The 18,142-nt window shown below is 37.1% G+C and overlaps 3 protein-coding genes across 6 annotated transcripts; 2 read left to right on the plus strand and 1 right to left on the minus strand.

Moving 5' to 3' along the window:
- The first annotated feature begins 1,109 nt into the window (after positions 1 to 1,109).
- Positions 1,110 to 5,425, plus strand: ccdc65 (coiled-coil domain containing 65). Of its 3 annotated transcripts, XM_057337959.1 has the most exons (10): positions 1,112 to 1,144; positions 1,372 to 1,414; positions 1,505 to 1,680; positions 1,828 to 1,995; positions 2,079 to 2,248; positions 2,552 to 2,690; positions 2,844 to 3,041; positions 3,108 to 3,320; positions 4,010 to 4,162; positions 5,108 to 5,425. In XM_057337959.1, the coding sequence occupies exons 3-10, from the start codon at positions 1,534 to 1,536 to the stop codon at positions 5,405 to 5,407; spliced, it is 1,488 nt and encodes a 495-aa protein (XP_057193942.1). In that variant the 5' UTR covers positions 1,112 to 1,144; positions 1,372 to 1,414; positions 1,505 to 1,533; the 3' UTR covers positions 5,408 to 5,425. The 3 variants fall into 3 exon arrangements, with proteins under 3 accessions (XP_057193944.1, XP_057193942.1, XP_057193941.1); XM_057337961.1 differs by lacking the exon at positions 1,372 to 1,414 and having other exon boundaries at positions 1,110 to 1,144; XM_057337958.1 differs by lacking the exon at positions 1,112 to 1,144 and having other exon boundaries at positions 1,350 to 1,414.
- A 1,252-nt stretch (positions 5,426 to 6,677) lies between these two features.
- fkbp11 (FKBP prolyl isomerase 11) lies at positions 6,678 to 9,396 on the minus strand. Of its 2 annotated transcripts, XM_057337963.1 has the most exons (7): positions 9,326 to 9,396; positions 8,999 to 9,054; positions 8,625 to 8,687; positions 7,649 to 7,736; positions 7,459 to 7,492; positions 7,267 to 7,337; positions 6,678 to 6,993 (listed from the first exon to the last, which is right to left on the minus strand). In XM_057337963.1, exons 3-7 carry the CDS (start codon positions 8,682 to 8,684, stop codon positions 6,785 to 6,787), a joined length of 462 nt encoding a protein of 153 aa, XP_057193946.1. In that variant the 5' UTR covers positions 8,685 to 8,687; positions 8,999 to 9,054; positions 9,326 to 9,396; the 3' UTR covers positions 6,678 to 6,784. The 2 variants fall into 2 exon arrangements, with proteins under 2 accessions (XP_057193946.1, XP_057193945.1); XM_057337962.1 differs by having other exon boundaries at positions 8,999 to 9,393.
- Positions 9,397 to 10,093: 697 nt separating this feature from the next.
- arf3b (ADP-ribosylation factor 3b) lies at positions 10,094 to 16,615 on the plus strand. The gene is made up of 5 exons (XM_057337964.1): positions 10,094 to 10,222; positions 12,232 to 12,512; positions 13,029 to 13,139; positions 13,229 to 13,353; positions 14,095 to 16,615. Exons 2-5 carry the CDS (start codon positions 12,365 to 12,367, stop codon positions 14,254 to 14,256), a joined length of 546 nt encoding a protein of 181 aa, XP_057193947.1. The 5' UTR covers positions 10,094 to 10,222; positions 12,232 to 12,364; the 3' UTR covers positions 14,257 to 16,615.
- Positions 16,616 to 18,142: the final 1,527 nt, after the last annotated feature.

Below are 18,142 nucleotides of genomic sequence, written 5' to 3' on the forward strand. Positions count from 1 at the left end.
CAATCAATAAGTCATCTAAATTTGATCAAATGTACACTTTTAATGTCAATCAACTGATAAGAGTCAGTCTTAACATTAACATTGTCATATATTATCAGCGGGGCCAAAAGGTTACAGAGATGCTGTGTATTTGTCTACAGTTTGTGTTTTATGTCAGTATAAAGATAACAAGTCATTAACAGAGTGATTAAGTTATCTTTACTCTTACCAGAACACAATTGTATATTGTATTTTTATTGAATTATATAAACAACATTTTGTTGATCCCTTTAAAACACCCACTGTGTTGCATTATTGATGTAATTTGAGTTAAATGTCCATTTAAAGACGTCATTTCAGGACAGTTCATATAGGACAATACATACAGTCATCCACTTTGACATATTACTTTATCTTTAATCTCATTAAACCTATGAAGTAAATGATAAGAGTTTTACTGAAGTGCTTGAGGAATTTCAGAGTGGAAATTTACACACAATTCCACTCACTTTAGCCCAAATAATACGTCTCTGTGCAGTGTGACCCACACCCTAACCCTAACCTTACTCCAACCATCTAAACTACCTATGATTGTTAAAACTGACAAAAAGCACGGTTGCGTGATGACGTCAGACTCGAAACACCAAGGATTTAGTGAGAGCGGTGCAGTGTGCACACTACATAGCCTTTTTGAGAACGTCCACGTGTGCAGTAACAGCTCCCTCTATTGGTCACACACAGTATCACTTGTTAAAATTAATTTTCAATAACTGTTTAGTTAAGATTCCCTTTTTTGTTTAGGATCCTAAAGACCCAAATGATGTGCATGTAAAGTAATCATTTTGTATCGTATACTTTAAACTAGTTGATCTGTCCTAATCCTGAACAAGATATTACTGAGGTGTTTATCGTCCGTTTTACTGATAGAGGGTCGAACACAATTAATAAAATGCAATAAAATACAAAAAAATTAAGTCATTATAAAAAAATGTCAGTGTTTAAAAAGTGTAACATTATACCCTAGGTCGGACCTGTGCGATTTATTTTTGAGTGTAACGGCGGTGCAGACACGCCCCCTATTGGACACGCGCTTCATTATTGGTGGTTGCTAAGGAAACTGGCAACAAAAACGAGTCACACTTGTTGTGCGGGCTGACTTTGGAGGGTAAGAGAACATTAAATGACATATATAACAGAATCTAGATAAATTGGATAAATGTAGTAGTTGTAACACATTTTATTTTTGTTTGCTAAGCTGGAACATTACAACAATTAAACGCGCCTTTTATTCATCCTTATATACTGTGATTCTGCCGTTTACGACATCATAAATGTTTATTTATGCGATAAAAATACCCGTTTATCTTTGTTTTTTATCATTATGGACAAGAGACAAGGGAACAATCTAACATTAAAGCAACCCCTACCCTCTTTGGTCAGTATTTCTATGAGAGACTTTAGTCTTTATTATCTTGGCAGCCCAGTTAAGATTATGTAATTAATGAGATGTTTCTATTCTTTTTAGGACCTCTAAATCAGAGAAGCGTAGAAATCATGCCAAAAAAAGCAGGGCGTAAGGGAGGAGGTGGAAAGCACGCGGGCATGGCGGAGGAGGAGAGACTTCTGTACCTGCAGCAGAAAGCTCAAGCTGAGGAGGAGACAACCAAGAGAAAAGAAGACATGCTCACCCAGTTCCTCAAAGTGTGTTTGACATATTTGTTTTGATTTATTATTTGTGCCTAAAATTATTTTCAGAGCATCAGATGTGTGCCTTTTGTTATACTGAAGAAATGTGTGCTTCACTGAGAATGTTTTGCAGCTCAAATCGGCTGTAATTCTCGTTTCCAGGAGAAACTGGAGAAGGAAGAGAAGAACACAGTGTTGAACCTTTACAAACTTCAGCAGCAGTGGCGTGTCGTTTTGATGCAGAAAAAAACTGTTGAGTTGCGTGATGACATGTCAGTGTTGAGTCAGACCTTTGAGAGAGTCCTGGACTGCAAAGACAGCATCATTAGGGTGACATCACAGCATCCTCAAATATCCAAATATACATTCTTACTATCATTATTTGTATCTGACGTGTGTGTGTTTTTCCGCAGAGTTTGGTGGTTGATTTGAGCGAGAGAGAGCAGCAGTCCGAGTTAGCCCGAAGTTCTCATCTGCACAACATGGACTCACTGTTAGAGCTGCACAGATGTCGACTGGCAGAACTTGAGATGTACTTCAACACAAGATTAGAGGAATTTAGCTCAGAATATAATACTGAGAGGTACGCATAAAGAAAAGAAGGTGCACAAACGAGAAAAAAATTCAGTCATCATTTATATGACTCTTTCTTCTGTGAAACACAAAAGAAGATATTTTGAGAAATGTCGATGAGGGTCAGTGTTGTTTGTTTACCAACATTCTTTAAAATATCTTTGTTCTGCAGAAGAAAGAAAGTCATACAAGCTTGGAATGACACGAGGGTGAATAAATAATGAAATGATAGTGTGAACTCTTCCTTTATTATGTTTTAATGACATGGGGAAAAACGATAAAATGAACCATTTTGGTGTTCTGTGTTTTTCAGAGAACAGGTTCTGTCTCAGCATCAGCAGGAGAATTTGTGTTTAGAGAACATGATGTTTTCTATGGAAAAGCGATATGCTGATCATGACAGCGAGGCGAACCGTGACTACCATAGCACTCGCAATCAAATAAAAAAACAGGTTGGGTTTAGATATATTTGGATATGTTGAAGCTTTACTGAAAAACAAAACAAAATATATTTGAAGTGTGAAATGTGTATATGCGCACTGTATTCATTTGCGTCATAACCATGCGTTTAATGATAATTATACACGTTTGTTTTATTTCTGCAGAACGATGAGAATAAACATGCAGTCCAGTTCGATATGGAAGGGATTATGGCCATGTTATGGCGAGAGATGCAGCAGATCTTACACGACCACAATAAAGCCACTGAAGTTAAAGCCATCGAAACTGATCATCTGCGCATCAACGACGAGCGAAGCCTCAAAGAGATCAACGCGCATAAAAAACAAATTTTGAAGTTGCAGGTCAGAGGATTTTTAAGTGATTAAATAGACTGATGTTCTTAATGCAAACGATCCGTGTGTGTGCAGGACTCGATCACAGCTCTGCGCTTTCAGCTGAGCTCAAGTCAAACTGAAGACACATCTGACCCCCTTCGATCAGCCCGTGACGAGCTTGCCCAGAAAGTCCAACATTTCAGGGTTCAGCTCGGTGACGCTCAAGCGGCTCGCAGACAGCAGCTCACCAAACTTACCGTTTACAGCAGCAAAGCTGCCAAAAAACTACAGGAGATCCAAGCAAAGGTATGTTTATTCAACATAAACACTACAAAAAGATAAAAAAGGATGTAAAGAATATTAATAACTGATAAAACGGTACTTAAATGGATAGTTCATCCAAAACATTTCTTTGTTCTGATGAACACAGAGAAGGATATTTGGAAGAATGCTTATAACCAAACAGATCTCGCCCCCCATTGACTCCCATAGTAGGAAAAATTACTTCATCTGTTTGTTTTGTTGTTCTGTTGAACACAAAAGAAGACATTTTGAAGAATGTAGGACAGCAAACACTTTTGACCATCATAGTATTTTTTCCTACTATGGGAGTCAATGGGGGGTAAAATCTATCTGGTTATAAGCATTCTTCCAAATATCTTTCTCTGTGTTCATCAGAACAAAGACATTTATACAGATTTGGAACAACGGGAAGGTGAGTAAATGACAGAATTGAACTATCCCTTGTATTCCTGCAAGCTTTTTAATTTTCGGTGCTTTTTTTGCATATCAGAAAAAAATCTATTTTCTCTCATACATAGTTTGCCCTTTCTTGGCTTGCATCCACGTTTAGGTTTCTCCATTTTGTACTCATATTTTTATGCCTAACTCAAAACTGTACGGTCATTAGAAGCAAAGAATGTGCAAATAGCGCTTCAGAAAAACACATGAATTGAACTGAATTCACTCATTTGACTTCTCTGTTTGGACCGCAGGGGGAGAAGCTGTTGCGTCTCTCAGAGATGTGTCATAAACTGGAGACAGAACATGAAAAGGTTTTGCCCTTCGATTCTTCATCATTGAGCGCTGAAGAGCTGAGTCAGGAGAGAGATAAAGCCGCAGAGTCTCCACCTAACAAACTCACTCATGTAATACTATACTTTTAAAAGAAATCTTGGTAACACTTTACATTAAGGTTCCCTTCATAAAGTATTTATAAATGTGTTCATTGATGATTAATAAGTCATTTACAAATGCATTATAAAGCAGTTATAACCGCATACATGAAAAGGGGATTCTAACGAAATACCTGCTAAATAGTGAGCCATTTTTAACTCGCATGTTATAAATGCTTAATAAGTGTATTTATTCATTATTTATTTGCAAAATAGGCTGTCAGACCGGAGACTGTAGGGTGTTATGATGGTTTTTCTTATTATTGTATATTTCATATCTTATGCACTTTTCAAACCATGTTGCTGACTTGATCCGATTCCGAATGTCTTCCGGTGCCCTCCAGAATGCCTTCAGATCATGATGCTTATCCAAAGCAGTTTTTTCTTGCTTACCAAGATAAATTCATCAAACTTTTGATCACTTTTTAACACTAAATGCACAAAGGTTGTTTGCGAACGATTCAGTTACTTCCGATAGTTAATCAAAACCAGAAAACATTTATTTATTATTTATTGTAGAAACAGAATGCTTGCTCACAAGGCTACATCTCTGATGTGAATCATATATTTAGAAGTATTGACAGCCCATGAAAGTGCACTTTAAAGAGTAAGATTTATAAACATTTATAAACAGTAAACATTTATAAACAGTAACATTTATTAAGCATTCATAACAGGTATTTCGTTTTTATTTACGCAGTTATAACTGCTTTATAATGCATTTGTAAATGACTTATTAATCATTAATGAACACATTTATAAATGCTTCATAAAGGGAACCTTAATGTAAAGTGTTACCGAAATCTTTTTACCAAAGTCTACGTGAACGAACGTATTTTGAGCTAGGAATGTGAAGTATGTCTACATGGTGCATTACATCATGTATTGTCTTGACTTTAACCCCTTGAGTCTGTCCAGTTAATTCAGGACTGTGCACCTCTCGGGATCTTCTGGCAGCGTTATAACAAAGTGCATCTGGAGCGCTTGTGTCTGAAGCGAGAGAAGCTGCTTCTGGATCGACAGAATGAGCAGTTGAGAATCTATCTGAAGCAGTTTCTGGATGGGATTAGTGTTTCTGACGACAGTCTTCTTCACCATCAACACCCACTGCTGACGGTGTCGTCTCCTCCTCTACAGGCCCCGGCTGCTACCGGGAGACGCGATCAGAAACGCTACGTGGTCCAAGAAGCTGCAAATATTGCACAGCAGAGGCTGTAGGGAATCCATATGAAAATGTATGGTTTTATACACAATTAAAGCGTTTTCAACTGCAACATAGCCCAAATGTATCTGCACATTTACAAGTATTGATCAAGACAACAAATCCAGGACACTTGAAGTGCAACTTTATAAGGGACTGTTTTTGTTTGTTTTGTTATTGAACTATAGAAGCTCATACAAATAGTTTTCAATTCAACCAAAATTCTAAAGTACAATTCCTCTACTGGCCACAAGATGGCAACAAACCATTTACGATAAACGACAATTTGAAAATACTTCTAAAAATACAGTTAAAAATAAATTACAGTTACATTATAAATTATATAAATCTACAGCATCAAGGATTGTTTTCAAAACAAACATTATCCTCTCATGTATGCAATGAAAACCTTAAAAACAACTGATTTGATGTGTGTTTTGTCTCAAAGTATATCATTCTTATTAACATTAACTGCAACATTTAACAAAGAAATATTGAAAGTTAAAACATTAATTACCCCAAAAATGTTGAAGATCCGCTGACTCCTGAATATCTTCTGAGACTTCACCTTTAACCCTTCATTGTTTGTCTTCTAACAATCCTCACCTGGAGGAAAGTGTAAACATTCTTCTGATCAGGTCAGTGTTTCATTTGGAGAAGTTGTTTTCTGAGTGAATCGTCAGTATTTTGACCTAATGATCGCACATTGTGTTGCTGGTGTTGTCTGTTACTATTTACTTTAGGAAAATGTGATCCCAAATGTAGACAGATTTCATGCCTTTTGAGCTGCAGGCCCCCTGTACGGTCTGACACTTTTTGAAACAGAATCGAGAAAGAATATATAAATGATATAATTGATGCATTGGACTGCTATTTTCAGATGCTTTCGTGTAAGAAATAAAAAGATATTTGATCTCTACACGGTCTTATAAGCAACTTTTATCCCTTCAAATCACCGTGTTGTATCCTTTAAGAAATGAATCAAAATAATCATATCACTGATCCTGAATAAATAGTCTTTAGACAAGTCTTTAATAAAAAAAGAAAAACTTGAAAACACTATACAGCGGCTTCAAAAGGTATTAACGCACTGAAACCACACATACAAATGTATGACTTTTATGATCTGTTGTGTAATCATTTGATCCCACGAACTTAATGTTTCGTTAAATGTTGTTTTGCTGTTTGTTATATGTTGTACTGACATTCTTAAAGTTTCAAATGTGCCTTAAAAATGCTTTCATCTGATGTACATTCTTCATAATCAGATAAGAGCATCTGTTCTGCAAATGCCTCATGTGTACGAGCATTTTAAAGAATTTATGTCACAGAAAAAATACACAAAACTGTAGTTGTTTTTCTTATTTAAATAGTTTATTTCTTTGGCTTTGATCTTATTTCTTCTTGCTCTTCTTGTCTTTGCTCTTCTTCTTGCCGTGAGGTTGAGCATTAGCTTTCTTGTAGAGGTAGATGCCCACTAAACCCAACAGGGTGGGAACCAGCCCCAAACACACCAGCGGTAAGACGTCATTCACTATTTTCTGATACGGCGTTTGCTGAGAGAGAGAGATCACCTCCACCTCAAACTCAAGTGCACTGTCACCTGTGGCGAAAGAAGAACGTGCATTAAAACGTGCCAAGCTTTAACAGTGAGGCAACGGGTTTGATTCCCAGCCAAAGCATATATTATAAAATATGAGAAATGTGCTGTAAACGGTTTTGGATAAAAGCCTTGCATAAGGTTTAATAATGTATTTTATTATGGACAAATGCAGGATTTACGATGCTGTGAACTGTTTGAAAAATATAGCAATTTCAAACCTGCGGTTTTTTAATACAAAGCCTATATGTCATGTTAAGCATGTTGCCATGGTACCTGGGATGGTTGGAGGATATCCTCTCTTTCCATATGCTAGATGTGCCGGAATCGTGGCCTTGATTTTTTGTCTGAGCAGAACAGAGAGAGAAAAGACCATAAATGTTGTTGAACAGTATTATTCAATGTAGTTTATGTTCAGCTTTCACAACATCTGCCTACACGCACTGCCACAAGTTTTCTTTGACTTACCCTTGACACACCCCAACCAAAGCTTCCTCGAGACCTGCCAAAGAAAAAACACAAATGTTGCCATTATTAAACATAATATCACATATCTATTTAAAAATGTAACCCACTGCAGAGGTCCTGGGGTCAGTTTTAAAAAGCTTTGTTTTATTTTTGCCGTTATGAGTGTAATATAGTTTCTGGTGCCTCATACCTGTGATCACAGATCTTTTGCCCAGTTCAACCAGCAGAGGCTCACGAGACAGAGATGTGTCAATCACTTTCCCGTCCATCAAGCGACCCTGAACAGAGAGACGAAATGAATGGGTTAGCTGCACACATAGTTTATGTAAATGCAGAAACTCTTTTACATCAAATTGAATTATAGTCTGCGAATTATTGTTTTATCTAAAGCTCACTTTTATTTTTATGATGATTTTTATGATGTTTTACTACAAATAAACTATGGTTACTATAGTAAAACCGTGGTTATTTACATAAGGTATTTACATAGCTGTGTCAAAACGATGTATTGAAAAATTATAAATGTTGTTGGAGATGCAAATAAATGTCAATAAACTGTATATTTAATTCTGAACCCCCAATTTATTCTAAGTGTGTAAGCCCAATGTTTCCTGTATGGATTTTAAACCGACTTAACTTTTATTTCGTAAACAGCCGAAACTTTGTAGCCCAGAACGTCAAGTATTTACCTTTACAGAAACTGTCTTAAGAATATATATGAAAAATATTGGAGTAAAACGGCGAAGTCAGAGTTTGTGTTTGACGTCATGACGTAGAACACACGAACGACCGCCGCTCGCCCTCAAGTGCTGACGTGTTGCTCCGCCTAATCCAGCGTGTAAAAGCAGAACATTTGGCTTCCCTTAACTTAACTAAAACACTGTTTAGATAAAATCGCCTTTCTAGCTGTGGACGTGGCCTCTCGATCATTTCTATACGTCGATTAACATAAAGGAAAGAACGTGTCATGGTTTACGCTCAATGTGTAGCATGAAACTCGTTATGTTGAATCCAGATGTCTGCCACATCACTGAACGACGAAATAACCTCCGTCCGTTTTGCACACTGTATATTTGTGTACATTTCGCCTCACTGCACATGTTTTCATGTGAAGGGTCATTATTTGACAACATAACAAAGAAAAGACAAGTCGTTTCATTTATTACCGTGTAATGTATTTGAAGCGTGTCACCCATCACTGATGTTAGCGTGCATGTCTCCGGCATCACCTATAAAATGGTGAAAATACAACATTCAGGCATTTTAAACACTGGGCGTCGTACTACAACGGGAATTGCTCGTATAAAACCTCGACTGTATGAAATCACAGTCAATCTGATGTTAAATATTTGTAATGCCATCGTGAAATACATTGTGTACAATATTGTAACGTGTCTGTAAATGTGACAAGTTCACGCAAGCGACAATCTTTCTATAAATATGGTGAACGCACGCATGCATTAAGCAGCTACGTGGACTCGTGTAGTAACAGCCACTTCAGTCAGACATTCATTCATAAAAAAAACTTGACTCAACTCACCAATGTCTCCACGACCAACTGCTCGATCACGCTTTCATTGCTTTCCGTGTCCTCGGCTGCAACAAATGCAAACACTGCTAGGAATATCAAAGCAATCGCGGTTCGAGTTCCCATTGTGTCTATGAGTAAACCAGCGCTAAAAATAAATATGGCAAAAGCCAGTCTAACTAGTTCGCTTCCGTTCCCTGTCGCTGCCTATACGGCGTTAAGAAATACTAAATACGGACTAAAATGTGACTCGAGGCGAAAGGCCAGTTAAAGCTGATGTGTTATTATAGTGAAGAGATAACGGTGGGGTTAGACGACCCTCAAACACTGGACCAATACCTGGGTCAATGCGATCCCCGCCTCACATTCCGCCAGCATCCCAGAAGTCTTTTCCTATGTAGTATGAGAGCTTCACCGCTAGAGTGCGCTCGACACACTGCGACCTTCTGCTGTGAATCATTTACCTCCCTGAAGTCACTCACCTTTTAAAGATAATTAAAGTATCTTTCCAAAAACGAATAAACCTTTATATTTAGTTGCAATGTGTTAATCCTAATATAGGTCGATAGATGCTAAATTGCTAAAAAAAAAAAAAAAATCCATTAAACTCAGTCGTTTTTAATATATGTGTGTACATACGTTTGTAGACTTTCTAAAATATAGATTTTTTTATCAGGAGATCACGGCTGCGTTAATTACGGTATTATTTATAGATTATTGAAGAAAGCTGTCATGTATTAAAAATGCCGAGGGGAAGTTGGAAATTGAAATAAAAATGCGTTACTGTAAAGGAACTGAACTAGTTCTTTTAAAAGAAATGAAAATTTATGAAATGATAATTTATAAGTTTCCTATTTTAATCCTTTTGAAATGTGCGTATTCTCATAAAAATCATCGAAACGTCATTATTTTCATGGTAAAAATATGGGTCTATTGGTTTCTATTGGTTTGTCAGATAATGTGACAAATATCCCCCAAAGCATTATAGCTTTCAAGCTCCAGGAAATAGAAACATAATATTAGACACAAAAATCCCGTTGTTGTAACAACTTAAGCATTTCCTTGACGTTTTTTTCTTTTTTTTTCACCATAGCTACCTGACTCTCTCAAGTCTCTCAAGATGCGAAACCCAATCGTCGCGAGAATACCCGCTCCTGTACTTCTGCTGTCGGCGTAAACCCTCGCGAGATCTCCTCTCCGTCTCTCGTCCTGAATCGGCTGGTGTCATCACGAAAGGTAAACCAGATATGTGAAATTATTTCATTGCTACATATTAAAACGCTTCGCAGTGGTCCTGGATAACTGAAATGTTGCCTCTGCGTCTAGTAGAACTGAACTGGGCCTCATTTATTGCTTTTGGAAAGGAAGACACGACAGGCCTTACGCGGAGAGCTCGAGCACGTAACGTTTGCGTCTCTATTTCTCCGAATGAATGGATGAAGAGCGGTTATCACACACGATGTATCTGTTCGACCGTATAACCATCCTTTTAAGATTGTGTTTAAATGTGTCTGATTTGCTTTTGAGTCGTGGGGATGCTCTTTCATAAATGACCAATTTTTCGTGACAAACGCATCTCTTCATAGAGAAGATGGGATCGTTGTATCCTACACCGACATTGCGAAAGGGTCGTAGGCCTTATTGAGCACCAATAGAGTTGTAATAACTAAATTATCGCCATTTTAATGGTTTTATTGGGAGTCCTATCGTGTAACATCGAGTGGGCATTCGTCGCTTTATTTACGCCGTCTCGTGACATTGGTTTTGGGGTATCTTGCGCGGGTTTGGGAAAGCCTGTGTTGGTTGGATCATATGAAAACAATGAGGTCTTTAAAATGTATAAATTGTTTATGTAAATATATCGTAAAAACGTCCCTGGTGTGTTTTCAGTGGAAGGGTGATGATGGTTTATGGGGCGTCAGCACCCTGGACAGCGCTGCTAGAGCCTGACCCCCGCAGCTGCCATACACATTAGATTATTTATCATCAAAATCACATTATTACATGAATTTCATGGGCATCTGTAAGGTTTTATGCCCCTTAAACCTTGTCTTGAGACCGTTTTATGTAGAGGCTGGTTGTCACACTTTTTAGAGCAATTTTACATTTACGCATTTGGCAGAAGCTTTTATACCACGTGCTTTTTATCACATTTTTTCAGCATTTATGTTTACTGGAAATTGAACCCATGACCTTGCTCTACAGATTATCTACAGGGAAAGGGTGATAAAAAGGATTATTTATGAAAGCCAATTTATAGGCACATATCTTGTAGTCTTGGATTATCTCACATTTTCTTTCCAGTGCACAACTGGAAGCTGTTCAAATGAGTAAATTCATGATGATTAAACGGCCCATTAGCTATTCTTTTATATAAAAAACTGCAAAAATTTAATTGGTAACTTGAAGTTGGTAGCATTGTGTTAGGAACGCTAAGATAATAGATTCAATTTCCAAGGGACACACATGCTGATAAAATATAACTCGGTTAGTAGGCAAAGAGGAGATACAAACATGCACGGTATGTGGAAAATATAGCGTTTTTGAACCTTAAAGCGTGTATACACATTGCATTACATCTACAACAAACCATAATATTCGTTTTAGCCGTGTCATATGACCCGGAGTTATCTGTTTTTGCAAATAAACTATGTATACCTTTTATGCACTGTAAGTCATTTTGGATAAAAGTGTCTGCTAAATTAATGTTAAAATATCAAACTAGTAAATATTTAGACCCTTGCCTTTAATCTGTCTGGGTATGTTGTTGTGTTTAAGTTTGGAGGGTAGAATTAATAAAAAAATATTATTTCTGGACTCGACAGTGGAAACCAATGTACAGAAACATGACATTTGATCTTTGTTATCGAGATGCAGTGACAACTTTCCCAGGCAGCTTTCACTATACAACAGCACGTTTCAGTTTAAAGCACTGACTTAAGTACAATATGTTTTATTTCAAATGTGGGCTTTATACTTTGACGTTAAAATTGGGACAGAAGGGTTATGGGGGAATATGTCCATATGGGAATGATGAGGGATGACTGGTGGGGCTTCATGTAAAGGAGGGTTATGGAAAGTGGGGACGGACAGATTGCAGTACAGCCTGAAGACATGGCGGCCAGGATCATGTTCAAATGTGTGTGTTGTATGCTAACATACTTGTAGCTTTTGATGATAAAGCATACTAGTGAGAAAGTGAGTACAGTTCATGCACATTAAGAATAACAATTTTTCCTTTTCAGGATTCCACACTCCTTTACCCATCGAACCTTGTTTCACACGGCGTTCAGTCTTGTACCTCACTAGATTGTTCCACACACACAGACTCGCAGCTTTCTGCATTGTGATTTGCTAGACGAAGCACAACATTGAATCATGGGGAATATTTTTGGCAATCTGCTGAAGAGCCTGATAGGGAAGAAGGAGATGAGGATTCTGATGGTTGGATTAGATGCTGCTGGTAAAACCACAATCCTGTACAAACTGAAGCTGGGAGAGATCGTAACCACCATCCCAACCATTGGTAAAATCTTTCTCCTGCAATTGTTGTTGTTGGCATCTTCACACTCTGTACATCTCCAGACAGAATGCGTGTATGAGAGTCAGTTTCTATGGTGAGAGGATCGACTGCAATGTGTAGATGTACTGTAGATATCGTTTAAAACACTGAATAATAGTGAATTTGAGCCTTTTAGAAAGATTGGGCTAGCAACATATTCTTAATTCAATAGTCTTCACCAAAGTTTTCCTATTAATAAAAGCTCCGCCATCATAGAATTGTCTAGTAAAAATGAAGTGTAGTTTAAACACATTGAGATCTATTCTATGAAAACTGTGCTAGGTCTACTTTGGATTCTATTTTGGCCAATCAGATTTAAGCTCTGTCCTTTAGCTCCTTCCCTAGATCGAATCCAATCAGACACTTGATCACATTATGACATCATACATGCATCCAAAATATAATAAAAATGTATTCTCGGACGAAAAAACAATACAAGCGTGTTTGTGAGTCATCGTGTGATTTTTGTGTTTGTTCCAGGGTTTAATGTGGAGACCGTAGAGTATAAGAACATCAGCTTCACTGTGTGGGATGTGGGTGGTCAAGATAAGATCAGACCGCTTTGGAGACACTACTTTCAAAATACACAGGGTGAGATACACATGCAGACACAAGATTTACGTGTGAAGCATTGTAACTTTGTATCTTTGACTTTATGTGACCGTGTTTCGGCTCTCTAGGGCTCATTTTCGTGGTGGACAGTAATGATCGTGAGAGGGTTAATGAAGCTCGGGAGGAGTTAATGAGGATGCTCGCTGAGGACGAACTGCGTGATGCCGTTCTTCTTGTTTTTGCTAACAAACAGGTACAACACTTTTTATGGCGTATTAAACGTAGATACAGGTACTTGTACTTGTTTCTGGCATTCCTTTACCACCCGACTCCTTTCACGATCAAAATAATTGTATTTTTATTTCATTTCAATTGTTTAATTTTATTCAAATTTAAATTGATTTCCAATTCAGTTGTCTGCGGTTAGCTAAAAGCTCGAGTCTGGTTTCAGGATTAAGATCCTTCTAAAACAAAAAGACAAATTTGTTTACTATTAATAATTTTTAAATATTATATAAATGACTATTCATTATTTATTCGTTGTTTTTTGCTAAGACCTAATTTATTTACTATTATTATAACTTTTTTAATTAAAACTTTTTTTGTTTTATTGACATTCACAGCTGAATTTTCTAAATTTTAGCATTAGCACTGTGCGCTGTAAAGAAGCATTTTTAAGTCAGACAACCTAAAAATAGACATCACGAATTAATCTCAAGGCACTGCTTTTATTCAAGTCAAAAATATTAATATGACGGACATCAGTCTGACTGCATATATACCAAAAAACATTTTCAAGAGTCATCTAGACAACAACACATTTCGAATAAAACAACACATTAGCAAATGCCTAAAATTGCTCAAAGCAGCCTTAGCTTTACCGTCACTGCTCTATTTGAAGGTTAAGCAGCCTTTTCAAAAAGCAAATATTCAATTTCACAACCCAATGAACGTAACATAATCTCTTTATCTTTTCATTCATCTTGTCTCCTAGGATCTGCCAAACGCTATGAACGCTGCTGAGATCACAGATAAACTCGGCCTTCATTCGCTCCGTCACCGCAACTGGTATATACAAGCGACCTGTGCGACCAGCGGCGATGGGCTCTACGAAGGCCTCGACTGGCTCGCCAATCAGCTGAAGAATAAGAAGTGAGAGGGCGGGATTTTCTTCATGCAGCCGACTCTTACTCTTTCGGGAAAGGGGTGGGACTAATTTGGCCTTTGGATTGGTTATGTTTGTTTTTCTTTATTTCTTTCTTTTTGTTTGTTTTGTGTTGCAAACATGTGGTTTATGGAGCCTTCTTCGCTCTCTGTAAATGCACACATCACACACAAACACAAGCAGGTCGACATGTGTTTCATCTCCTCTGTTGACTTTTCCATCCTCACTGCACCGGTAGGCCTGTCAGTACATTGTCAGTATGGCATCAACGTTTGGTCGACTTTATCTCAATATTCCCTCACCCGCTCACACCCCTGCTCTCTTTCTGCGTTCTCGATCAGCGAACGGTGTTGTTTTTCGACTGCCGTGAAAAGAATTGTTTGTTTTGGAGCGAGCGTGCTCATGTATTATGTAATATGCTCAAATATTTCCTCGTATTGTTTCGTGTAGATGGCATTATGATGCGGTTTGCCTCCTCATGCACACGCAGTATTGCACAATCTTTGATAGCGTTGTGTAGTGCATGGCTCCTCTCGCTCAGTGTTGTGATGTTTGGCGTTTTGGTGCAGTAGAAAGTAGAAATGCATGTGTGTGTTTAGTCACGCAGAGATGGTCGGTGTTGCATGCTGCTATGTGGCTGTGCTGTGGTAGAACGGACGCTGCGATCGGACACCGTAGAACAAACGTAGATCTGTGTTTCTATTCATTTCCAAAATGTGTGAGTCAGACGTTGTGTTGTTGGCTAGTTCGTTGTGAATACACCTAATCGTGGCATTTCAGGGAATCTGTAAATGATGCTTGTCTCCAATCTTTGTTTTATAATTGGCTAAGTGTTGCATGAGTAAAACAGTTCTGTTTGTAAAAATCGCATCAACTTTGTCTGCATGGCGTGCATGCTGTGCTAGTAGTCCCATAGATAGATAGATAGATAGATAGATAGATAGATAGATAGATAGATAGATAGATAGATAGATAGATAGATAGATAGATAGATAGATAGATAGATAGATAGATAGATAGATAGATAGATAGATAGATAGATAGATAGATAGATAGATTAGATTAGATTAGATTAGATTAGATTAGATTAGATTAGATTAGATTAGTTGCTATGACTAATTTGCCACTGATATGATTATTGTTCTAAACTGTTGGTCGTTTTGTCGCTTTTGTGCTTTGCATAAACAAACAAAGAAACAGCACAAACAAATAAATCAAAACCCCAGGTATGTCAGTGGTCTTTGGCAAACTGCATCATAACGCATCTGTCAAATCTGTTCTGATGTCCTCACATATTCTTTATTTGTGGTGTTTTTCAGAAGTAAGAGTCTATAAATATAAATAGTCTGTATACTGTTATATACGTATTATTCAAAGTATCAACAAACGATATTTTATGTTACAGACTAATGAGCAAATGCTAGCATATTTTAGCATACTTCCCGCTTTGCTTGTTGCTTATTTACCCTTCGCACCATTAAATACTAACAGCGTGTTTCTAATTGTATTTGTTGTGTGGGAATAGCATAGTTCTTGCATTGCTCTGTATCGTTTTCAAGCTAAAAATGTGCATGATGTGTACCTGACAGTGCAGACCAGTTTGATGGTTCAGTTCTTTTTCAAGGCACTTATAATATTGAGCGAGACACTTCATCTTTCATTATTCAGTTTTGCAGTGGAATAACAACAGTTTAACACGCAGTTCAGTATCTAATGCAAATACAGTCAATGACACACAAACCTCCACAGTGTGAATTGTCCAGTCTGTTAAGTTTTGTGGCCTTATCTTCTTACAAATGTGTTTGTCACAAGGTTATTTATTAACTTAAGTTATTGGGTAAATAAGTTACCTTTTATGTTTTTATTAGATCTAGGAACAAAAAGGGTTAAAATCCCAAATCCATAATATTGCTTGATTTCGAAGGGGAAAACATTTTTTTTGCATTGAATAGTTTGTGTGCTTTTTGGGTAGCTAAGGTTGGTCTTTAAAAAGGTTTGAAGTCTTACTTTCTCTTCAATATTATATTTTTATTTATGTATTTATTTTGATGACAGTTTTGGTGAATGTTTTACCTTTGTGTGTATATGCTTTTTCTTTGTTTTTGGGTAAATCATTATGATGGCTTATACAGTGTCTGTGAACATAATTAATGAAGGGGAAATAATTATCAATTTCTTGTTGAATTCATGATTATTAGAACACTTAGAAATCATGGAAGAAATGTGTAACTATCTGTTACAGTAGATCAAGACAGATTATGGTTGATTATTATGACGTAGACACCAAAATCTTTCTCTCCATACAATCCTTTGACTGTAACTCTACACTCCAATAAAAGTATGAAACTGATCATATTTGCAGATTTTTATTTGTTTCATTTCTTTCTTTGATGCTATTTTCATCTGATCTGATGAGCAATGTTTGTTTCCAATACAAGAAAGACAGCCTATTTTTGAAGTGCGCCATTATATAAATACTGCACACTTTACTGATAACACACGAACAAAGCTATAATGTGTATTATATACATAAATATAAATACATTTTATATTGTACATGCTCAAAAATAGAATATAATGTCCTAAATTGAACCATAAACTTATATGTTCCATTCCCGAACTAAACTTTCTTTTTCACCGCTGCAGTTGTCATTGTTGGCCAGAAGAGGGCAGCCCCACTGCCATCCAATCCTACAATTTATTTTAGGTTCAAAAACTGTATCAAAGAAAAAATATTAATAATAAACAAAACTTTTTTTCATTCATGTATAAGTTCCCAGATTAGTTTCTTTTTGTCAATTTAATAAGAAATATTACATCCGATGCAAAAAATATTGTGAAGAAAAATCTGACATGTATATATAACAACAGTACAATCTATAACCAGACAAATTCTATCTATCTATCTATCTATCTATCTATCTATCTATCTATCTATCTATCTATCTATCTATCTATCTATCTATCTATCTATCTATCTATCTATCTATCTCGTGTGTGTGTGAGCTGGACAAAGAGATCATCAGGGTGTGTTCTGGCCCATAGTGCCGCCATAGTCTAGTGAGATATTAACAAACATGGAATGTGGCCCAAAACCATAATAGACCTTGTTTATGCAGGGCATGCCTATCTGGACAAAAAAATCCCATTGTGCATGATAGCATTTAAGGGAATAATATTTTTTTCATTGGAGCTGTTGTGTAAAAATGTACCTGTCATCTGTCTATCTATTTGTACTGTTTGTTCAATCAGTGCCTGGCACAAACCGGTGATGCAAGAAGAGCTGGTCTTTAAAACCTGTTCGCCAACTATGACTACTACACTGACACTTTGAAAGGAGATCAAGAGGGAAAAACTAATTGTTCCAAGTATACCAATATAACGCATTGTACATGCTGTGAACAGTGAACAAACTGTTGGCGCATTTTGCAATTTGGGGAATTACATTAATGAACAGGAACATCAACAATAAATGACACCTTATAATTATATGATTGTTCGCATTTATTGTGGATCATAATTAAATGGTTTATTTTGCCACTTATTTATTTGATTTGAACGAAGATGTGTACAGTTTCTTGTCTCAGTGCTCAGAAAACATGTGAACTGAGGCACAAAGTGGCCTTTGTAGGGCTGTGAGTCCAGAGCCATCAAAGAAACACTGATAAACTAGTGGACGATACTTGGACACAATGCCATCCTTGACTTTCACACAATGAGGCCCCTGACTCCAGATGACATTATTATCGATACAGTGAAGCCCGGATGCGCGCGTGTGTGTGTGTGTGTGTGTGTGTGTGTGTGTGTGTGTGTGTTTGTTTGTTCACACACACACAGAGAGAGAGAGAGAGAGAGAGAGAGAGAGAGAGAGCACTCA

This window comes from Triplophysa rosa, linkage group LG7 (assembly GCF_024868665.1).
Source record: "Triplophysa rosa linkage group LG7, Trosa_1v2, whole genome shotgun sequence".
Classification (NCBI taxonomy): Eukaryota; Metazoa; Chordata; class Actinopteri; order Cypriniformes; family Nemacheilidae; genus Triplophysa; species Triplophysa rosa.